The 21,221-nt window shown below is 42.6% G+C and overlaps 1 protein-coding gene across 1 annotated transcript in view; it reads right to left on the bottom strand.

The window, feature by feature from the left end:
- LOC145415709 (oxysterol-binding protein-related protein 6-like) overlaps nucleotides 1-21,221 on the bottom strand; it is a 521,853-nt gene that overhangs the window by 75,295 nt on the left and 425,337 nt on the right. The window contains exons 11-12 of the mRNA XM_080284933.1: nucleotides 16,243-16,455; nucleotides 8,899-9,016 (exon numbers count right to left, since the gene is read on the bottom strand). Coding sequence (XP_080141059.1) covers nucleotides 8,899-9,016; nucleotides 16,243-16,455 — 331 coding nt within the window. The remainder of the gene's footprint in view (nucleotides 1-8,898; nucleotides 9,017-16,242; nucleotides 16,456-21,221) is intronic.

Below are 21,221 nucleotides of genomic sequence, written 5' to 3'. Positions count from 1 at the left end.
TATGACTGGAGCCTGCATTTTTTTTTACTATTGTCTGACAGGACCACCAGTCACGCACTCATCCACATAATCACAATGGGCTGGTCTCCTTTTCACCGCTGATTCAGCAATTATTTTCCCAAGATCCAGGAAGAGCTCTGTCTCTGTCAGCGACCTGTGTGTGTGTATACATGATCTAGTGTTTCGCAGCATTGTTTGAATATTTCGCGGGTAACTACCATCACAAGCAAACACTGAAAAAACCCTCTTGCACGCATCCCACTCACACTCCAGTTACCTGTGTACCTCCGTCATGGATAGACCTACGCAAAAAGTTTTCCCTGTGTCTGGTGAGATGCCAGCCAGCCTGCCTCAAGGTCATTGCCATAGTGACCGCACCCCCTGCTCACACAACCACACACTCACACCACACTTCTCAAACCTACACGGAAACGATGTTTGTGGTTGACTGTGGTATTCTGAAAGTGTTTTTTTATTGTGGAGGGCTAGCATAAGCCTTACTTGTGCCACGCATATGGGCACAGCCACAAAAAACACGAAAAGTTATCCCACTTCCAAAGGCTCTCTCTCTGACTCTTTGCACTGCCCTGACAATCTGAGGCCATCAGCTTGAAGTCGAAGGACTGGTGAGCATTATGACACTTAGTTTTTTATTTTTGGCAACGTATTAGCCGAGATACTGTGGTTTAAAAAAATGGTGATTTTCCAAAAATCCTTAACTGGGGAAAGGGTCAGCAGAAATAAATGCCAGACACCATGGGTAAAGCGCTTGTGTTGTTATTGGGCGATAACAATGGTGTTTCAGTGGGCTTTCATGCACAAAATAGAACAAAAGGCAATGATCACTGCCAGTGTAAATACTGGGTGGCCATTTTGGCTTGCATGCATCACAGCATCTGCAGGGAGACGGCTGTTGAAAATATCGTTGTTGCAAAAGCACAGTTAACCCTTTCATTTCCGGACAACGCGGGCTGTGTCCAACCGCGGGCAAGTACTCAGGATGTGGGCAGGCTTGGCCTTGGCTGAGTGCTGGGAGAACCCCCTGTTTCCGCACCAACATTTCAACCACCACACCCTTAGTTTTGCTTCTATCTCCATGATTTTTTTTTTTCTTCATAATCTTGAATAGCTGTGCCTGCTTATGGTGTTACCAGAAGCATTTGGCGAATAAAAATTATGCACTAATTCACGATGTTTTCTCTTTCCTTCTTGCTACCTCAAAAAAATATAAGTTTTATGGTAATTGTTACTGAAAAAAGAGTTTTAGGAAATTTCATTAGTTACATTTTGGTATATAAATATTTACTGTAGGACAATTCAGGTCGGTTTCACGTACCGCACAAGGAAATTATCTTACGATCGCACTGCAGTGCAGGAGCGGTGTTTTGCTAAATTATTTTTTCCCCCTGCCTTTCTTTATGCCTCTATCTGCCTTATTTTTTATTCACATAATCTCAAATAGCTGTACTTGCTTATGGTGTTGATAAAAACGTTCGGCGAATATAAATTATGCGCTAATTTATGATGTTTTTTCTTTCCTTCCTAATTTCCTCATAGAAATACAGTGCTCGTCAGAAGTATCAAGCGCCCTGTGTCCCTCCTACGAAACAAACCTTTCAACATTGAAAAAACATCTAATAATGCATTATATTTACCTTTAGTGCTTCGTAGGGTATCCTTTATGCTTCTTCACGGACCTGAGACGTCTTGGAAGTGAAAAGGCGAGGTTCCTGAGGTGCTGGAGTGGTATTTTGTCCCAGGAGTCATGAATGGCTGCTTCCAGCTTAAGCAGAGAGCTCACTTCCTTCCCTTGGAGATTCTTCTTTACGAGGTACCAGAGGTTTTCTACTGGGTTGAGGTCTGGGCTATTGCCTGGCCAGTCTTTCATGAATGATACCTCGCAGTCACGAAGCCAATTGGTGACTGATTTGGCCTTATGAGCAGGTGCACCGTCCTGCTGAAACATTTGTGCACCTGTGAGCTCGAAGGACTCAGGTAAATGATCACAAAGAAGCCCCAGATAAACGTCCTGATTCACTCTGAAGTTCTTGGGAAGCACAAGCTTCCCCAAACCTTTACCAGAGAAACAAGCCCATACCATGAGTGAATCGGGGTGTTTTACTGTGCTTTCCACGTAACGGGGGTCAAGCGGGTCACTATCTTTGCGCCGGTACACCCGTGCTCCTCGGTTACAGGTAACACTAAACGTTGCCTCATCAGACCACAACACTGACAACCATTGCTCCTCACCCCAGTTAAGGTATTTGTTAGCAAAGGCAAGCCTATGAAGTCACTGGTAACGTGTAAGAAGAGGCTTTCTCACAGGCCTGTGACTTGTGTAACCAAGTTCATGGACTCTTCGAGACACTGTGCGCACAGAAACCTCACCAAACACTTCTGGGTTGCTCTCCTTTATTTTCCTTGCACTCACATGAGGATTAGACTCCACTGCACGTTTTAAAACATTAACAGACCTTCGGGAAGTTTTCCTGGGCCTACCCGACCGTGGTTTCTTTGTGGTAATGTCACCACTGTTTTCCACTCGAAAAAAGGTGCACCACCTACGCACTGTCGATCAAGCCACACCAACCAATTCACTAATTTCCTTCGTGGGGTGGCCTGCCTCCTTTAGAGCAATGATCTGGGATATGATCTCACTCGATAGTTCACGGGTAGGTGCCATAACAAAGTGGCGAAAGCCAAAACACTGCGGGACACTCGGTAAAAAAAGGCGCAATAAGAGAGGGAGACACGGCGGAGTTCCTCTCTCTCATGCAGCCCGTAGGCAACTGAGGCGGGAACCAACCAGCGCACAGTAAGGCCTCAAGCTCCCGTGACGTCATGTTAGCGCCCCAAACATCTGGCTCAATTTTTAGTACCAAAAACAGGTGATTCTTTTTTGGCCATAAGTATTGCACGCCCTGCCATAGGCACTCAATACGTCTGACAAACACTGTATATGTTTTATGGTAACTTACTGAGAAAGAGTTTTAGGAAATTTCATTAGCTACATTTTGGTATAAAAACATTTACTGTAGGACAATTTGGTTCGGTTTTATGTACAGTAATCCCGCATTTTTTGCGGATTTTTTGTCTACGGTTTTGCCCTCTCGCGGATTTTCTTAGCATTAATAAGTTCAACTAAAATATCCTTGAATATACAGAAAACAAAAAATTTGAAATTCCCGCAGCTTCCAATTGTAGCGCAGTAAACTCACGCCACCCTCTGTCCCTTTCCCGTGGCCCCTCTGCCAGTGTTACCATATCTAGCATAATTTTATTCTTTTAGCATAATTTTGATCAAATTTTCGAGTCTGGAATATTTTTTAGCTTATTAGAAGTTTTAGAATAATTCTAGCATAATACAGAATGGAATGGAATATTTTTGAAATAATTTTATAAAAGCTACAAATCAGAGAGAGAGAAAGAGAGACAGAGAGAAAGGGAGAGACGAATAAGGTAAGAAGATGTTTGAATAGTTGGTTACTTTCAGTTTGGGCTTGGTTGGGTTGGATTAGGTTAGGTTAGGTTAGGTTAGGTTGGATTAGGTTAGGTTAGGTTTTAGGTTAGGTTCGGTTTGGTTCGGTTAGGTTAGGTTAGGATAAGTTTGAGCTTTGTACTTTACTCATGAAACCTAGGTTTTTCCGATTGATTTTGGTATGATTCATTCGATTTTCAGCTTCATTTCAGTTGAAAATGACCATTTTCTGTGTTTCCCCCCCTCCCTATAACCTCCGATTCCCCAAAGATCCCCCATTATCGCAGGGGGATGGGGGGGGGATATCTCAAAATCTGGTTATTTCCGATGGAAATGATGCTCAAAATCGAATGAATCACATCAAAATCCATCAGAAAAACGTAAGTTTCGTGGGAAAAAGCAGTATGGGCAGAAAACCGATATTTATCCTGTTACTGTATGTAGGTTCATTTTAATATTTTCATAGTAAACAATACATAATTAATATGTTGCACGAATATGTATAGAATTTTATCATTTAGCTTCAAGTTTTACTTGGAACAAATTTGCTCAATCTAGCATAATTTTTTCATTGCCCTAGCATAATTTCGTTGTTTGGATATGGCAACACTGCTCTCTGCCCCGCATTCATCAGTCCACGCCTGACTGCCTCCCGTGTCTGGTGTACTTGTAACCGCAGTATGAAACGAGCCTCTTGCCTCCCACTTGCTTTCCACATGGCCCCAGGACGTAAGCCAGCCTCACCAAAGGCTAATAATACAATAAGTAAGAGCTCCAAAGTGACAAAACGATCAAGAAAAGTTATGACCTTAGCAGAGAAAATTGTGTTACTGGACAAGCTAAGAAACGACCGTGGGAGTGTTTGCTATCACCAGTTAATGCATCTTTTTATTTTGTACTGTTTTGTGAATAAATGTGTAGATAATTGTGTATTACAGTACGGTGTTTACGTTTTTCCTTCATAATGGAGTATGTGCTTTCAATCTTATAAGAAGGTATTTCGGGATGAGTATGGAGGTTTCGGGACAATTCGTAATCACAACAAACACAAAACAATTCGCCTTCATTAATGAAGATAGCTATGGGTGACTCTAGAATATAATTCAAAGGCAACTACAGCGAGGAAGAAACAAGTTAATTATTGACTAAAGGAGCAACTAATAAATAATATCCAGAACCTACGCTACTGAACATAGACTTTGCTGGATCCCCCTGAAATATAGTTATTAAAGTATTGATTAATTAATAAGTATATTGATAAAAGTATTGATTAGTATATTTATAGAATGGCGGGGAATCGTCCAGGGTGTGAATTGTTCTGAAGGGGAATCGTCCATGTTTTGACGGCGAATTGTCTCGCAATCAGTATGGACATGGACTGTGATGGGCAGCATGGTGGACACAAGTGTAAGATTCAATTGTTAATAGAGTATTCGCGGAATTGACTTTTCGCGGGGGTTACAAGAACGTAACTACCGCGAAATATGCGGGATTACTGTACTGCAAAAGGAAATTATCTTACGATCGCGCTGCAGAGTGGGAGCGGTGTTTCGCACGGCCAAAGTTGTTGCTAAATTATTTTTTTCCCTGCCTTTATTTATGCCTCTATCTACCTGATTTTTTTTTCACGTAATCTCAAATAGTTGTACTTGCTTATGGTGTTGATGAAAATATATGGCGAATATAAATTATGCGCTAATTTATGCTTTTTCTTTCCATCAAGGGGAAATTTTGTTGGACACAGCTTGCGTCGTCCAGTAATGAGCGGGTGAGATTAGGTTCGACACAGCCTGCGTCCTCCAGTAACGAGCGGGTGACTTTTGCACTGCCACCCAAGTATTGAAAGGGTTAATCTTTTAACACTGTACCAAGACAGGGTATAACTTCTGAATTATCGTTGTAGTGATTTATCACATACGTATGCATCATATAATGAAGGTGCACTGTACGATACCAATTATCAGCTTATTTTACCACTCTGCGGTCAATATTGATATTAATCAGTCTTTCCTTAAGGAATTACAGCACTACCATAGTGAAGGATTTTCACGCCTTCCAAGACCCGGATATAAATTCATATACAGTAATCCCTCTAATATCCGGACGCCCAATAACCGAACATCCCCACTAACCGAACCTTATCGTCCTGGGATCAAACATTCCCAAAATGGTCCGAAAATCCAAAAAAATTGGAAAAAAAATCGATTTTTTGCCGTCCGTAATTTGAACTTGCCGCGCGCCGCGTGGAGAGCATTGTTTTGGTTCGTCATTCCTCCGACGTCCGATAGAGCGCCGCTGCATCCTCCCCACTTCCCGCCTGTCTCTCACCGCGACAAGACCTACGCTCTTCGTCATGGCTGCCCACGTGCTCGCTTTTGTGGTGGTGCCATACTTGCTGCAAGGCCTCCTGCTGCTCTCTGCCCTACTCTTAGTGTGTGTGATGATGGCCCCGCCTCCTGAGAAAAGGAAGAGAGTGGTGTTGACTCTGGAGAAGAAACGGGAGATATTGGAGAAGGTTGATGCGGGTTGGTCTTCCTCTCGCATTCTCCGCGAGTTCAACCTGGCCCGGTCGACTTTGTTTGATATCAGCGTTCCCGAGACAAGCTCATGCAGTACATGGCTGACTTCTCGTCGAGAAGCAAACGCAACGTGGAGAGGAAGGTTATGTTTACTCCCAAGTATGCAGAGATCGACCGCTCCACGTTGATTTGGTATCGACAGCAACGTGCAGCTGGTGTGATGGTACGTGGAACGGAGCTGAAGGCTGCTGCTGAGAAGTTTGCAAGGCTTCACGACGCCCTAGACTTCAAGGCATCCGAGGGTTGGCTCTTCGCGTTCAAGTTGCGACATGGCCTTACTAACCGTAAAGCACATGGCGAAGCATTGGACGCTAACGAGGATGGAGTGGACGAGTTTCGGCACAAGGTGAAAGGCTTGATCGACAGGGAGGGCCTCACTCTCGGTCAAGTCTATAACGCTGACGAAACTGGCCTATTCTATCGCTCGGTGCCAACGAACACTCTCGCCGATGAGACGGAGAAGCGTGTACCTGGCCGCAAGCTTTCTAAGGAACGGATAGCTGCTTTGTGTTGTGCCAATGCTAACGGCATGCACCGGCTTAAGCCCGTTATTGTTGGCCGTGCAAAGCAGCCTCGGTGCCTTCGTGGGGTGATGGATGTCCTTCCTGTCGTATGGTACCATTCTTTGAAAGCATGGTTCACAGCTGTGATTTTCAAAGACTGGTTTCACCATCACTTCGTCAAGGAGGTCATACATTACCAGACGAAGACACTGGGAATTCCTCGCGACCAGGTAAAGGCTCTCCTTCTCCTCGACAATGCACCTGCCCACCCGTGCGACAAGGACTTGGTTGCTGAGAATGGCCGTATTAGGTGCATGTTTCTGCCACCTAATACGACTGCTCTCATTCAACCAATGGACCAAGGAGTGATCGTGGCAACAAAGCGCCTGTACGGTCGGAAGTTCCTGGACGAGGTGATGGTGGTTCTCGAGGACGAGGACGAGCGCAGGGAAGGATGTGACACTCGAGGCAAGCGGACTTTGGAAAACCTTCGCCGCTACAACATCAAGTCAGCGCTGTACAACTGGGCTAGTGCATGGAAGGAAGTCCCTGTGAAAACTCTTGAAAATGGTTGGTCTTGTCTGCTTCTCGGAACAGATGTGGAGTACGATTTCCTAGGGTTTGACGTGGATGACTTCCATGCACGGCTACGTACGCACGGCGACGATGTTGATGTGGACGATGTTCGTGAGTGGTTGGACGACGACGAGGGCGATCCTGGGTATCAGACGTTGTCTGATATCGAGATCGCGTCTTCGGTTGCTGGTGTCAGTCCCGAACTTGAAGATTCCGACGACGAAGGCGATGATGATGCAGACTCCGCCCAGCAGGACACTACTCCAGCCATCCCCAAGCTGAGCGCACTCCGGGAACATCTAGAGTTCGTCCTAGACTACCTGGAACACCCGGACTGCGACAGGGAGATGGGGCCCTTGGGACTCGTGGAGGAAGTGCGTGCTTTCCGGCAGCGCATCATCAATCGCCAGAATCGTCGGTCCTTGCGTCAGTCAATGATTGACAGTTTTCAGGCCCGTGACCCCCGCTGTGCCAAGCCCTGGTTCCACTCCGTTGCCTCCCCAAGACAGGCCCTCATGCTCCGAGCCACAGCCCAGCACATCAGCTACAGTGGAGTCACCGCTCGACGTGAGTTTGCGGCTGTCTTCAGAGTCTTCTGTAGTCGGTACGCCATCACCACTACCCACCGATGCACCCCTTGGACGCCTGCCAGTGATACTCTCGGGCTCTGACAGTGAATAAACAGCAAGAACTTCTCCACTAGACCACACGGGAATTTTGAGTGTTGTGCAGTGAAAAAAACGGTGTGTTGTGTTAAGGTTTTCAAGTTGGGAGAAAAGACTAAGTAGAAAAAGAAATTTAACGTAACTAACCTTCTTTGTTTTGGCTTTGGAAACTTAAAAAAAACTTGGGAAAAGTTAATGTGCAACACTTAAATTTAATGGAACATTATTTGGACTAAAGTGAACACTGTGAAAAGAACGGACTTCTGTGTGTTAGTGACTAAGTTCAGTGCAAGACTTCAGGAAGAGTGTAGTGCAAGTGCTTCAGGAAATCGTTCTTACTGTCAGAGTCCGAGAGGAGGCGGTTATTCATCGAGGTGGCCAGGGACTTGCTGTAAGTAGCCAAAATGTTTCATGTTGTACTATTTTCCATACTATATTTACCAGAATGTTTCATATTGTATTTTTTCCCATACTATACTTACCAGAAAGTGTCATACTGTACTTCTTTCCATACTAAACTTACCTCATGCATGTGCAGTAGGAATGTGTTTTTCAGAGTTCGGTTAGGTTCGGTTAGGTTAGGTTCGGTTAGAGTCCATAAGTACCAGAATGTTTATTAATGTATGAACATACTTCTAAACCCACATTTTATGTGTCTATTGCATTTATTTCAGTCATTTATGTGCCTTATTGGTGTGATTTGGGTGTTAAATAGGTGCTATGCATGTCCGGAGGGAGTTGTATAGGTGTTTCTCTGTGTTAGGGTCCGTAAGTACAAGTCCATAAGCTGGGGCCCAATATCCGGACAAAACCAATATCCGAACCTACCGATGGCTCTATTGATCCGGATATTGGAGTGATTACTGTACAACTAATTTACATAACATACTGCTATATTTAGCTTCTGACCCACACAATCGTACTAGACAATTTCATTCAGCTTAAGACACTGTTAACTAGAGGGACGAGAAATAGCCTGTAACGAAACTTTAGTACCAGGGGGCTCTTCTTAGTTAAATGAAAGCATCAGGATATAACAAGAACATAATAATAATTTTACTCTTGGCGTAATGGGTTTAAGACTAAAGCTGACTTACCTGTAGGCTGAAATTCAAGTGACCTGCCCCAGAATTTAGTCTTGATGCGGATGTCCTGCCAGAAGGTAAAGTTGTGACTCTTGGCGTAACATGCACTCACTGGCGGATGATGGCTAACCTGAGGGCACAAATGTTCAAGTTAACTCCCTCAACCAAGGATGTTTTTTTAATTATATTCTTGTTACTTCTGGATGCATATAAAAAATGGAACACCAACATAGGACTGCTATGCAGATTTTCTCTAAATGCGTATCACATAAATAGAGACTTTTTGAACTGAAGAGGTTTGATACAGCTTTCATTTACTCCCTTCATTATGTGAAATATGTCAAATATTGAAAAAAAATTTGTCTGGTGGCTGGAAGAATAAAACATTGACACATGCTATCACACTGAAATGGTTAGCAGCCAATTCCATACCACTCCCTTCAAGGTAGAGGGATCTGAGGCTAACTACCACAGACCAGTATATTCAGTACCTTGCATCCAGTGATTTTCTTTTTTCTTTCTTTTCATTTAACAAATGTTTGTTGTCTCCAGTTTATCTTACTCAATTTTGATGTTTCAAAGTAAAGGGGTTTGATGAGGCCTTCAAAAACCTCTTCATTACCGCAGGTCCTTCCTAACTACAAAAATCATTTAGTGGTAGGTTGAGTAAAATGAAAAATAAGTCACTGGAAGATGTTCAAGGTAGATCAGTCTGCTTCCCTTTTGGCATGACATGATTAACAGAGCTCCCGTCCTCTCCTGGGGATTGAACCTGTGCAAGGCTGTCACTTCAGCTGAAGTGCTCTAACCACATGATTACATACAGTAATCCACTAGCTACAAATCTCACAACCATCATTCTGATCTCTTTTTCTTATCCAAAGGTGGGGCAAGGCAGGGTCCTGCAAACATGAGAAAAAAATTATTGAGGGAGAACTAATCAACAGCATGCCTAATGAAATGGGCATCACAATCATTCGCTCATCAATGAAACTTCTGAAATAATGATTCCACCTCACAGACATACCTATCCACACATATAAACTTAATATTACGTAACAGACAGAGTCAATCCGATGACTATTAATTTGAAAAAAAGGGGTGCTCAACCCTCTTCATACAATCCTCCACACAAAGTTTAATCAACCAGCTTGATCACCTGCCAGCAAATTTCATACAGTATCCTGCACAATGGATGGAGTAGAGAGGTATATGAGAGAGGGGGGAGTGACCTGGGAAGCAGTGAAATGGCGGGGGACAGGGCAACATGGAGGAGATTTGTTTGTGGCAACTCCGTATAGGATTAAGGCGTTTGGCAATAGATAGATAGATAGACCCTGTACTATCACAGTCTCATTTGCCATCTCTATACATCTTCATCTATGCCAACCACAAACAGGGACAATGCTGTATTTGTATTGTTTATAAAGGCTCCAACATATTTGCATGCATGGGCCTTGGTCACCTAATGGTCGCTCCATGCTGCTCAATCTCTGGGGGCTCTCTGCTCAGTCCCTTATCCCTGAGGTCACACTCTGTGACCTCACCCCTGGTCTTCCTTGGTTTGTCTCTTGTGACCCTACCCTCAACGTTCAAACCTCTCTCCTTCTGCACTCGTCATCTTCCATCCTCTCAACATACTCCTCCTCATCACATCACAAATACATTTAAGTCTCACACTTCCTCTCAACTCCCCAAGCTTCCTATTAAAAAATGCACTACACTTCCATCCATCATCCAATCCTACATTACCCCATGAGGAGCATAGGAGCCCGGTGCTACGCAAGTTGGTCCGGACATTTAATGTGTGACCTGTCTCACTCATCCTTGAGTGGCATTATGTGAGAAATAAGCCTCAACCACCTGTTGGATATACACCTGCACTGGCTCAGTCCGACTGGAGCACCTTAATTACCCACTAAACCACCAGGTGTCATTGTCTGGTTATATGGTTACCACCCAGCGTCATAAATGGTTTCCTGCTGTACAGGAAACCATTTGGCTTGTCACTCAGTATAGAGTCACTCGCAGACAGAAGGAGACTTACATCTATTAACTGTCATTTCTATATGTTTGAGCTGAAGAATATCTTCTTCCTTTACTGCCTACGTCCCATTACCATACAACATTAAACTCCCAACACATGCCAAATACAAGGATCCCTTAGCATGGATGGAGAGTCCTCTCACTGTTAGGAGGAGTAACAGATCCCTGAACTCCCTCCAACCACTCCAGCCACAGAACTAGCTCCTGCCCCATAAGCAGCACATAATATGTCCCTCAAATAACAAAACTCCACAAACACAAGACTCTCCAGCATGATTAATCCCTACTAACCTCTCCATCTCTACATGCTCTCCCTGACACACTACACACACAAATTCACCATTATTTCACAGCCTATCTCTGTGTCACAATCAAAAGTATGCCAGCACTTCCCTAACAGCTGTGGCAAGGGCAGGTGTTATATGAAAATTTTCAATGACAGCTACATGAAGCATAAAACATTTGAACATAAGAAGGAAATATACTCCCTGATGTTTTGGGAGAAGTGAGAAACATGAAGGCAGAACACACTGTTGGTTGGGAATTACTGGCAAACTTTTGAACTTACAGCTGTTGTTGTTCCTAAACCCTGGTCTGCCTGGCCCAGCAAACCCACTGACTGCATGTAGACAACTGCCCCTTGAGGCCATCCCTTAGGTTCCCAACCATTGATGTTGTGCCTGCATCTTAGTGTGGCATGTGTTATGCAGTGCTCCAATATGTGAATTTGGCTGTGTGTGCCTATTCTACACACAGGGCACACATCATTTGTGATTCCACCCAACCCAGATGGAAGCTGACAAATGAAGAGGGCTGGGTGATGTCCTGATCTAAATCTAGCTAATTGAATTTAACCTACTCTATTTTATGAAACAGTAATTCCTCATTTAACAATGCAGATGTGATCTTAAAAACTACCATGTTAAGTGAAAATCAGGTTTAGTGTGGGTTGCCTTCCAGCATGAACGATTTAATAAAAAATCACATGCAAGGCTTCAAATAATTTTCAGAATAAAGTTACGTTACGACTGGGTGTAATCAGAATGTATTAAATGCTAAAGTTCATAAGCAAATAAGGAAATGGTGATATAAAGTATTATGGGCTGTGCTAGCATTTGATGTATCAATCCTGACTCTTCACTGAACATCCGGGCTGCTTAACAGCGAACAATGGTGTGTTAAGTGAAAAGTGTTCCAAAGTTGATTAACCGCTTTATAGAAAACATGTGTAAAATAAAAGTGCATTAAATGGGGAATTATTGTACCTCTGGTGAGCAGATGTCGGGAGGAGGGCCTTGCAATGGTGTTTTGACTAAAGTGTTGTAAAGTGTTATAAAAGACTAAATAGGTGTTTTTTCATTTCTGGTGTTAGAAAGTCTGGAGGTCGGATACTACTGAAGAGGGTCTGGTAAAGTTTGTGTGGTGACCGTTTTCTGCACTTGATTGCGTTGTGTGGCTCTGTTATATAATGAGAGGGGTGTTGAATGATTGTGCAAGCTGTCGTGTATAATTATGAGCTTGTCATGTCAAGACATTATCAGGAACTACTTTGGTTTCAGAGTGTAAGTTACCTGTGGAAGTGGTATTGGTGCAGCCAGTGATAATGCATAGAGCATTATTCTGTATGGTCCACAAGGTGTTGTACAGTAGTAGGTGTTAAACAGGACAGAGGCCAATGCTGGGGAGGCATAAGACATTGTTTATATGATATATTAACCCCTAACCGCCGGCTGACGTGTATAGATGTTAAGATTTTGGGCGCGTAGAAACACCGGTTGACGTACATAACTGCAAGCGTCTTCCCGCCACCCTTTGAACTTTAACTTATCCTTACTCATCGACGGGACCACCTAGAGACATGAGGATACTTTCAATTGAAAGAAGAAGAGTTAATGATTCTTATGTATCTTTACTTTTTTCACTAACTTTTATAGTTTGGCAGATATTAGGGTTTGAAGTAAGGGTATTTTTTTTCCGTCACGGATATCCCCCATAGGAAGAAGCATGCAACATCTGAAAACTCCTGGCGTGTAGGGGTTAATTGTACAGTAGGGAAAGCGTTTCTCTTTACTGCCCAAAGTCTATCACTGTAATTGTCCACAGTGTGTTAAGTTTGGCTGTACACTGCCTTTTGATGTCTTGAATGTGGTTCCTGAAATCTGCTGGGCCAGGATGACTAGGATTCAGCAACATCAAGAACAAGATCGAGCATAATTAGGGTAACAGCTAGGAGTGGTAACTGGTATACTCTTGACTTGTGTCCTTCCAACAAAGTCCAAGCTTCACTTCCATATGTTCGAGTTGGTATCACAATACTATCATGCGGTGACTTTTTTACTTCCATGCTCACTTCCCTGTTTCTTATCACTGCTTTCAAGGAACCAGCAACCTTTCTTCCTTGTTGTATCCTTTCATGCACTTCATCCTCCAAACTTCCATCCTTACTCATCACACTACCCAGGCACTTAAATGCACTCACATTTTCCATTTCCTCATCATCCAACCTCACTGTACATCCAGTGACTTCATTTCTCTCAAAGTCCATAACTTTACTCTTCCCTCCATTCATCTTTAGATTCCATTTCTTCCAAACTCATTCACCAAGCCATGCAGTTCCCCTTCATCTTCACTTAACAATACAGTATCATATGCAAACAATACTACAGGGAATTTCCAAACACTGCCCTTTCTCATTAATGCCGCTCAAACATCCACTGCCCTACCTCGTATCTCATTTATAACCCCATCCATATACAGATTGAACAACCATGGTGACATGACAAATCCCTGTTTCAATCCAACATTCAAACAGGAAAATTCAGTCAATTCACTATCCACATGCACTGCAACCTTAGCCCCCTCATACATAATTTTACGGCATTCAACAACTTCCCATTTACTCCATACATTCTTAATATTTTCCACACTTCTTGTCTATCCACCCTGTCATACACTTTCTCCAAATCCATGAAGGCCGCATACGACTTCTATCCCTTCTCAAGAAACTTTTCCACTAAAGACCTAAGAATGAATATCTGATCTAAGCGTCGTTTCCCTTCCTAAGACCTCCCTGTTCTTCACCAACTAAGTCCTCTGTTATTTCCCTATATTTTGTCAATATGTATCTCACCTTACACTTCTATTACACTAAGGAGACAAATGCCCCAATGATTACCACACTTCTTTTTCTCCTTTTCCTTTGTCACCATCATCATCATCATCTAATCCTGTGTTGCCCCATGCGGAGCGTAGGAGCCTGGGGCTAGGCAAGTTGGTCCTGACATTTAAGATAAGAGTGACAAGTCTCACTTATCCCTGAATGGCATTACATGAGCAATAAACCCCAACCATCCCTTGGATAGATACCTGCAAAGGCTCAATTTGGAGCTCTTTAATTGCCCATTAAACCATCAGGCGCTATAATCTGGCTATATGGTTATCACCCAGGATAGTTAATAGTGTCCTTTTCCTTTGTACTGGGGAATAATTATACCTGACTTTGTATTCTCTGGGACTCTACCTTCCTCCCATGCCAATCTGCACATCTTCCGCATCCATTTTACTACTATCTCTCCTTCAAGCTTCAGCATTTCACCACACACTCCATCAATTCCTGGGGCTTACCCCATTTTGACTTCCTTCATTGCTTTCAATACTTCCATCCTACTGATTTCTTCCTCTCTTCTCACCGTCCTCCTTCTCACACCCATTCCCCAGCCACTTATCCTCGCATTACACTCAACCCCCTGCTATCGCGTAGCTAATTGGTCACAGGAAACACGCGTGATAGCTGAATACGCGATAGCTGAACTGAACAATCAATGGGAAAATTTCTAATTGGTTTTTTGGTGGCCCATTTTTCTAACTTTTAACCACTTTATGCCTACGATTTCCTGCCAATCTCTCCTCTAACATGATATAAAGCATTATTTTTAGTTTATATTAACAATCTTGTCAGTGCTAGTTTCGTTTCGTTTCGTTTTTAAAGGCTCCACCATGCTTGCATGTGTCAGCCTTGGTCACCTAATGGGGGCTCTCCATGTTGCATGATCCATTGCAGCCTCCCTGTTCAGTCCCTCAACCCTGACGTCACACTTAATGACCTCGTCCCATGTCTTTCTCGGTCTACCCCTCATAACCCCACCCCAACATTAACACTTCTCACCTTCCTCACCCAATTATCATCCCTCATCCTCTCCACATGTCCAAACCATCTCAATCCACCTCTCCTCATCACAACACCAATACACTCCAATCCCATCCCACCTCTTCCATCGTAAACCCAGCCAAATAAAACATACAGTATTATGTACGCTGATGATATGAATATTTTAATGTCCCATGAAAATGTACACAGCTTGTTTAGTATATTAATGAACTTGAAAAATTAAATAATTGGATTATTGCAAATAAATCAGTACTGAGCATATCCAAGCTGAAACCTTACAATAGTTAGTAACTGGAGGTCATAATATATGCAAATAGTTAACGACGAAATTCTTGGGTGTCACCACTGACTATAAATTAAAATGGAAGGAACATATACTGAGGGTAAACAGTCAGATTGCCAAAACTTGTGGTATATTGTATAACACACATGAAATGCTTACCTTCTCTGCACTTCAAAGTGCGTACCACTCCTTAGTATATCCATATCTTATTTATGGTATTGTTGTATGGGTTGGTGCGAGTCAAGCTTGTAAATATCCCTTGGTTGTAATGCAGAAACAGATAGTAAGAACTATTTCTTATTTTTAAAAATATGATTCACCTAGTAATGCATTTAATGAGCTGAATATTTTAAACACTGATCAAATATATAGATATTTTAGCATACTTTTTACATATAAGGCTCTAAATGGATTGAACTGCTGTGGCAATATGTTCCAATACATAAGTCACAATCATGATACAAGAGGCTGTGAAAAAAATCTCATTATCCCAGCAGTTACAACACTTACCAGCAAATGTCATATATACTGTCCAGGACCAGTCATGTGGAACTGCCTACCTTATCACCTTAAAACTAATAATAATCTTAGCTTCTTTAAACAGGCAATTAAACATAAAATTATGAGTGGGTTCTTAAACATTAAGAAATACAGTGTATATAACCTTGTTTCATAAATTAATAAGTTTGTACTGTAAGAGACAGATGAACCAAGTTATTTTTAAAAGCTTATTAAGTTTGTAAAAGAGCCATCAGCTCAACAAACCTGGCCAGTATAGTTTCTTCTATGTATGTACAATATATGTCTGTATGTTACTCTGGCTAATGAAAAACTGACTTTGACTTTGAACCTGACTCACCTGCTCTGCCACAAACCTAAACCCCTTGTCTTCCCTGATGGCTTCATAAGTCTCCCCCAAGAGAGGGTTAAAGGGTTTGTGGGCAGCACGGTGAATGGAGGATGCATAGGCTGACACAGCGAAGGTGGCCACTTGTACCATACGTTCACCAGGATCCTCTAACCCAGCTGCCTTGTCTAGTAACTCACTGTATTCCAGCTCTTCACATATACGCTGCAAGTGAATGTAGGTTAATGTGAGTACAGTATAATACAAGGCTTGCAGCTTCCCATGCAAGTATTTATTAATGCTGAATGTTGTAGCTGTTTTGTGTCCCCAGGCTCATCTATGTTGATGTGAACCAATGAACTGCAGGAAACTGGCTGCTTTTGTATGGGTTATGTTGTAGCGGTGACTCTGTTGTATGAAACAGCTGCATGAGATAGGTGTGTTACAGTGTGGGAGCTATGAAGGCAGAGGAGTATTTGCCATCACTTTGTCCTTGTTTGGATGCTTTCTCTCTTCCTGTCTGCTATTAACTATGCAGTAAATTACATAAAAACTGCTCTACACTTTCACTGCTACCTAGAAAACTGACCTGCCCGCTTCCCCCAACAAACATTGCAGTATCAACTGTGGGAAAATAGTGGAGATATTTTAATACACATTCCTGACTCATGACAAAAACCTTGTTTTAACCCAGGCAGTCACATACCACTTCCACCCCACCTAAAGGCAGTATCAAGCTTTACCTTCTCTTTAATCCCTTCAAATCAACTAAATATTTTTTATTTCATTTCTTCTGTCACTAAATATTATTCAACTTACAATGCCTTTCTAAACTGGTGAGGTTAATTATGATCTTTATCAATCCCAACACTATGTGACCATCCCTATCTTCTGTAAAATCATATGAAGGTAACGAAAACAAAACAAAACATTAGATTCATGTTAAAATACAAACAAATAAAAGATTATCCGCGACAGTAAAACCCAATTTTAAGTCACCTTTATACAGGCAAACCCCGATTTATGATACCCCTACGTGCAATACCCCGGAATAGTGATGGGGTAGAAGTACCACCCTATCCCGCCCATCGTAGGCCTACCCAAGGTTTTGTGATGGGTTTTTATTTTTTTTCACTGATTTTGATTATATTATAGACTTAAATTTTGTGTTTAGGTTGATTTATAGACTGTTTTTAAACTTGGATTAATGTGTTTTTGTCAAACACTGTCATTTGGGATACGGATTCTCACCTATCAGACGAGGTACAAAACAGTGTGGAAAACTAGGCAAGTCAACAAAGAATATTTCATGTTTGACAACTGAAATCTCCTCTAACCAATCATGGAATACATAATAATAATTTTACATAAATATTGATAATTATGAAAATCTCAGAGAGTAAATATTTCATGCATTGATGAAAACTGTGACATTGATAAATCACGTGTTTACATTTGGGCTGTTCAAGGAAAAACGCTTTGTAAATAAAAGGAATTTCTAAATAAATGTTGGAAAATATCTATCTATCTATCTATTGCCAGACGCCTCAATCCCGTTTGGGGTGGCCACAAACAAATCGCCTCCAAGTCGCCCTGTCCCCTGCCATGTCACTCCCCTGCTCCCAACTCACACCCCCCTCTCTCATATACCTCTCCACCCCATCTCTCCATCTCATCCTTGGACTCCCCCCTCCCTCTTTCCCCCTCCACCTTACTCACATACACTCTCTTCGTCAGTCTTTCACCCTCCATCCTCTCCACATGGCCAAACCACCTCAGTGTGTTCCTCATAACGCTTCCTATCACATCCACATCAACACCACAACGCTCCTTTATATCCTCATTCGTCAGCCTGTCTCTCCATGTGACTCCACAGGCTCCTCTTAAATAACTCATTTCCACGGCTCTCACTCTTGACTTGTGTCCTTCCAACAACGTCCAAGCTTCACTTCCGTACGTTAGAGTTGGTATCACAATACTGTCATGTAGTAACTTTTTCACTTCCATGCTCACTTCCCTGTTTCTTATCACTGCTTTCAAAGAACCAGGAACCTTTCTTCCCTGCTGTACCCTTTCAAGCACTTCACCCTCCAAACCTCCATCCTTACTCATCACACTACCCAAGTACTTAAACGTACTCACATTTTCCAATTCCTCACCATCCAACCTCGCTGTACATTCACTGACTTCACCTCTCTCAAAGACCAACACTTTACTCTTCCCTACATTCACCTTTAGATTCCGTTTCTTACACACACTCTCAAACTCATCCACCAAGCCTTGCAGCTCCCCTTCGTCTTCACTCAACAACACAGTATCATCTGCAAACAACAGTACAGGGAGTTTCCAAACACTATCCTCTCTCACCAGGGCCACTCCAACATCCACTACCCTACCTTGTACCTCTTTTATTACCCCATCCATGTACAGATTGAACAACCATGGAGACATGACACATCCCTGTTTCAACCCAACTTTCAAAGAGAAAAATTCACTTAGTTCACCATCCACACGCACTGCAGCCTTCGCACCATCGTACATACTCTTCACAGCATTCAACAACTTCCCATCTACTCCATATATTCTTAATACTTTCCACAATCCTAGTCTATCCACCCTGTCATATGCTTTCTCCAAATCCATGAAAGCCGCATACAACTTCTTTCCCTTCTCTAGAAACTTTTCCACTAAAGATCTGAGAATGAATATCTGATCTACACAACCTCTTCCCTTCCTAAAGCCTCCCTGTTCTTCTCCAACTAATTTCTCTGTTCTTTCTCTAACTCTGTCAATAAGTATCCTACCATACACTTTTCCTATTATACTAAGAAGACAAATGCCCCTATGATTACCACACACTTCTTTTTCCCCTTTTCCTTTGTACAAGGGAATAATTATACCTGACTTCCAATCCTCCGGGACTCTACCTTCCTCCCAGGCCAATCTGCACATCTTCCACATCCATTCTACTACTATCTCTCCCCCATGCTTCAGCATTTCACCACACACTCCATCAATTCCTGGGGCTTTCCCTGATTTAACTTTCTTCACTGCTTCCACAACTTCTATCCTACTGATTTCTTCCTGTCTTCTCACCTCCCTCCTTCTCCCAGCCATTCCCCAGCCACTTATACTCGCATTACTTCCATCCTCCACGTTCAACAATTCCTTAAAGTGTTCTCTCCATCTGCTCACATTTTCTCCCTTCTCCACTAGTAATCTACCATTTTTATCTTTCACTCCCCTGCTAACTTCACTTCCACCCTGTCTTACTCTTTTCACCTCTTTCCAGAACATTTTCTTACAGTCCCTCCACTTTACACTCAAATTCCTTCCAAATTCCTCATCCACTCTCTTCTTACTCTCTCTTACTAATCTTTTCACCTCTCTCTTTCTTTCTACATATAACTCTCTCTTCCGCCTCTCAACTTCTTCCACGCCCCTATTTCCCATCCATTCATTGTATGCTTTCTTCTTTTGTGCCACAGCCCGTTTCACCTCTTCAGTCCACCACGCTGTTCCTTGCACCCCCCTCCGTCTTCTCTTCCTTCCACACACCACATCACATGCTGCACATATTTCTTCTGTAAATATTCTACACACACCTTCCACGTCCCCCATCTGCTCCAATTCATATTTGCCCAATCGTTCCTCCACTTCTCTCTTATACTCTGCCTTTTTCTCATCCTCTTGTAACCTTTCCACTCTCCTTGCAACTACTCCTTCCTCTCGTCTTTCCCTTCTTCTATTCCTCCATCTTACTTGAACTTTAATTCTGGCCACCACCAAGTAGTGGTCAGAAAGTCCACTCCCCAACCTCTATAAACTCTTGCATCCAATATACATCTTCGCATCCTTTCATCCACACACACATAATCAATCATTGCCTTCCTTTCACTCAGTTCACCACCCACCCTTCTCATCACTCGTCATGTATACCTGTGGATCATTTTATGCCTGAAGAGGGTATTAGCTATCACCAACCCCTCCCAGCACAAATGTCCACTAACGCACTCCCATTCTCATCTACCTCAGCAGGCACACCCCACTCACCAACTATTCCATCCACCTTCACATTCCCAACTTTACCATTCATATCACCAATCAAAAACACTCTCTCATTCCTTCCAAACTTTTCCATGCACACTTCTACATTTGTCCAGAACTCTTCTCTCACTCTTCTAGCACGATCTTGCGTTGGCGCATACACACACACAATCGCCCACATTTGTATTCCAACTTTCAACTTTACCCACACAATCCTTGATCCAACTGATCCATACTGTCTTATGCTCCTCTTCCATCTTTTACTCACAACTATACATACTCCTTCCTTTGCCCTCTCATTCTCACCTACTCCTGCACATATACCCCATTCATACTCCCATTCTCTCACACTTTCTCCTCTCCATTTTGTTTCAGTTATTCCACATACATCCACTTTCGCATCCTCAAGGACCTGGACAATCTCTCTCTCTTTCACCTCATCATTTGCTCCCCTTACATTCCAAGTTCCAATTGCAATGTCCTTTGTCCGGTCCTTGGTCGTCAAAGTTTGGTCAGTCCTTGTCCGAGGCTTCTTGTTTGTTTTTTTAGTTAGTTGTTTTCTGGGGAGGGGCACTAACCTTCTGCCAACCCTTTTAGTCGCCTTTTACGACAAGCAGGGATACTGGGGGAGTATTCTTGAAAAATAAAGGAGCTCAGCAACCAGAACAGAAGCAAAAACGGCATATAGAGGGTCCTTTGAATAGACTATCCCGATTGCATCATCAATTGATAAACCATGTGTTTACATTACGGCTGTTCAAGGGAAAACATTTTGAAAATACAAAGGAATTTCTAAATAAGTGTTGGAAAATAAGAGAGAAGAAAATAATGGAGCTCAGCAACTAGAACAGTAACAAAAACAACATACTGAGGGTCCTTTGTAGAGGCTATCCCAATCGCATCATTGACAGATAAATCATGTGTTTACATTCTATAAATGCTGG

The sequence above is a fragment of the Coenobita brevimanus genome, chromosome 103 (genome assembly GCF_032717465.1).
Source record: "Coenobita brevimanus isolate Jiangsu-jjx chromosome 103, ASM3271746v2, whole genome shotgun sequence".
Lineage (NCBI taxonomy): Eukaryota > Metazoa > Arthropoda > Malacostraca > Decapoda > Coenobitidae > Coenobita > Coenobita brevimanus.
This window is presented reverse-complemented; position numbering and strand designations above follow the sequence as displayed.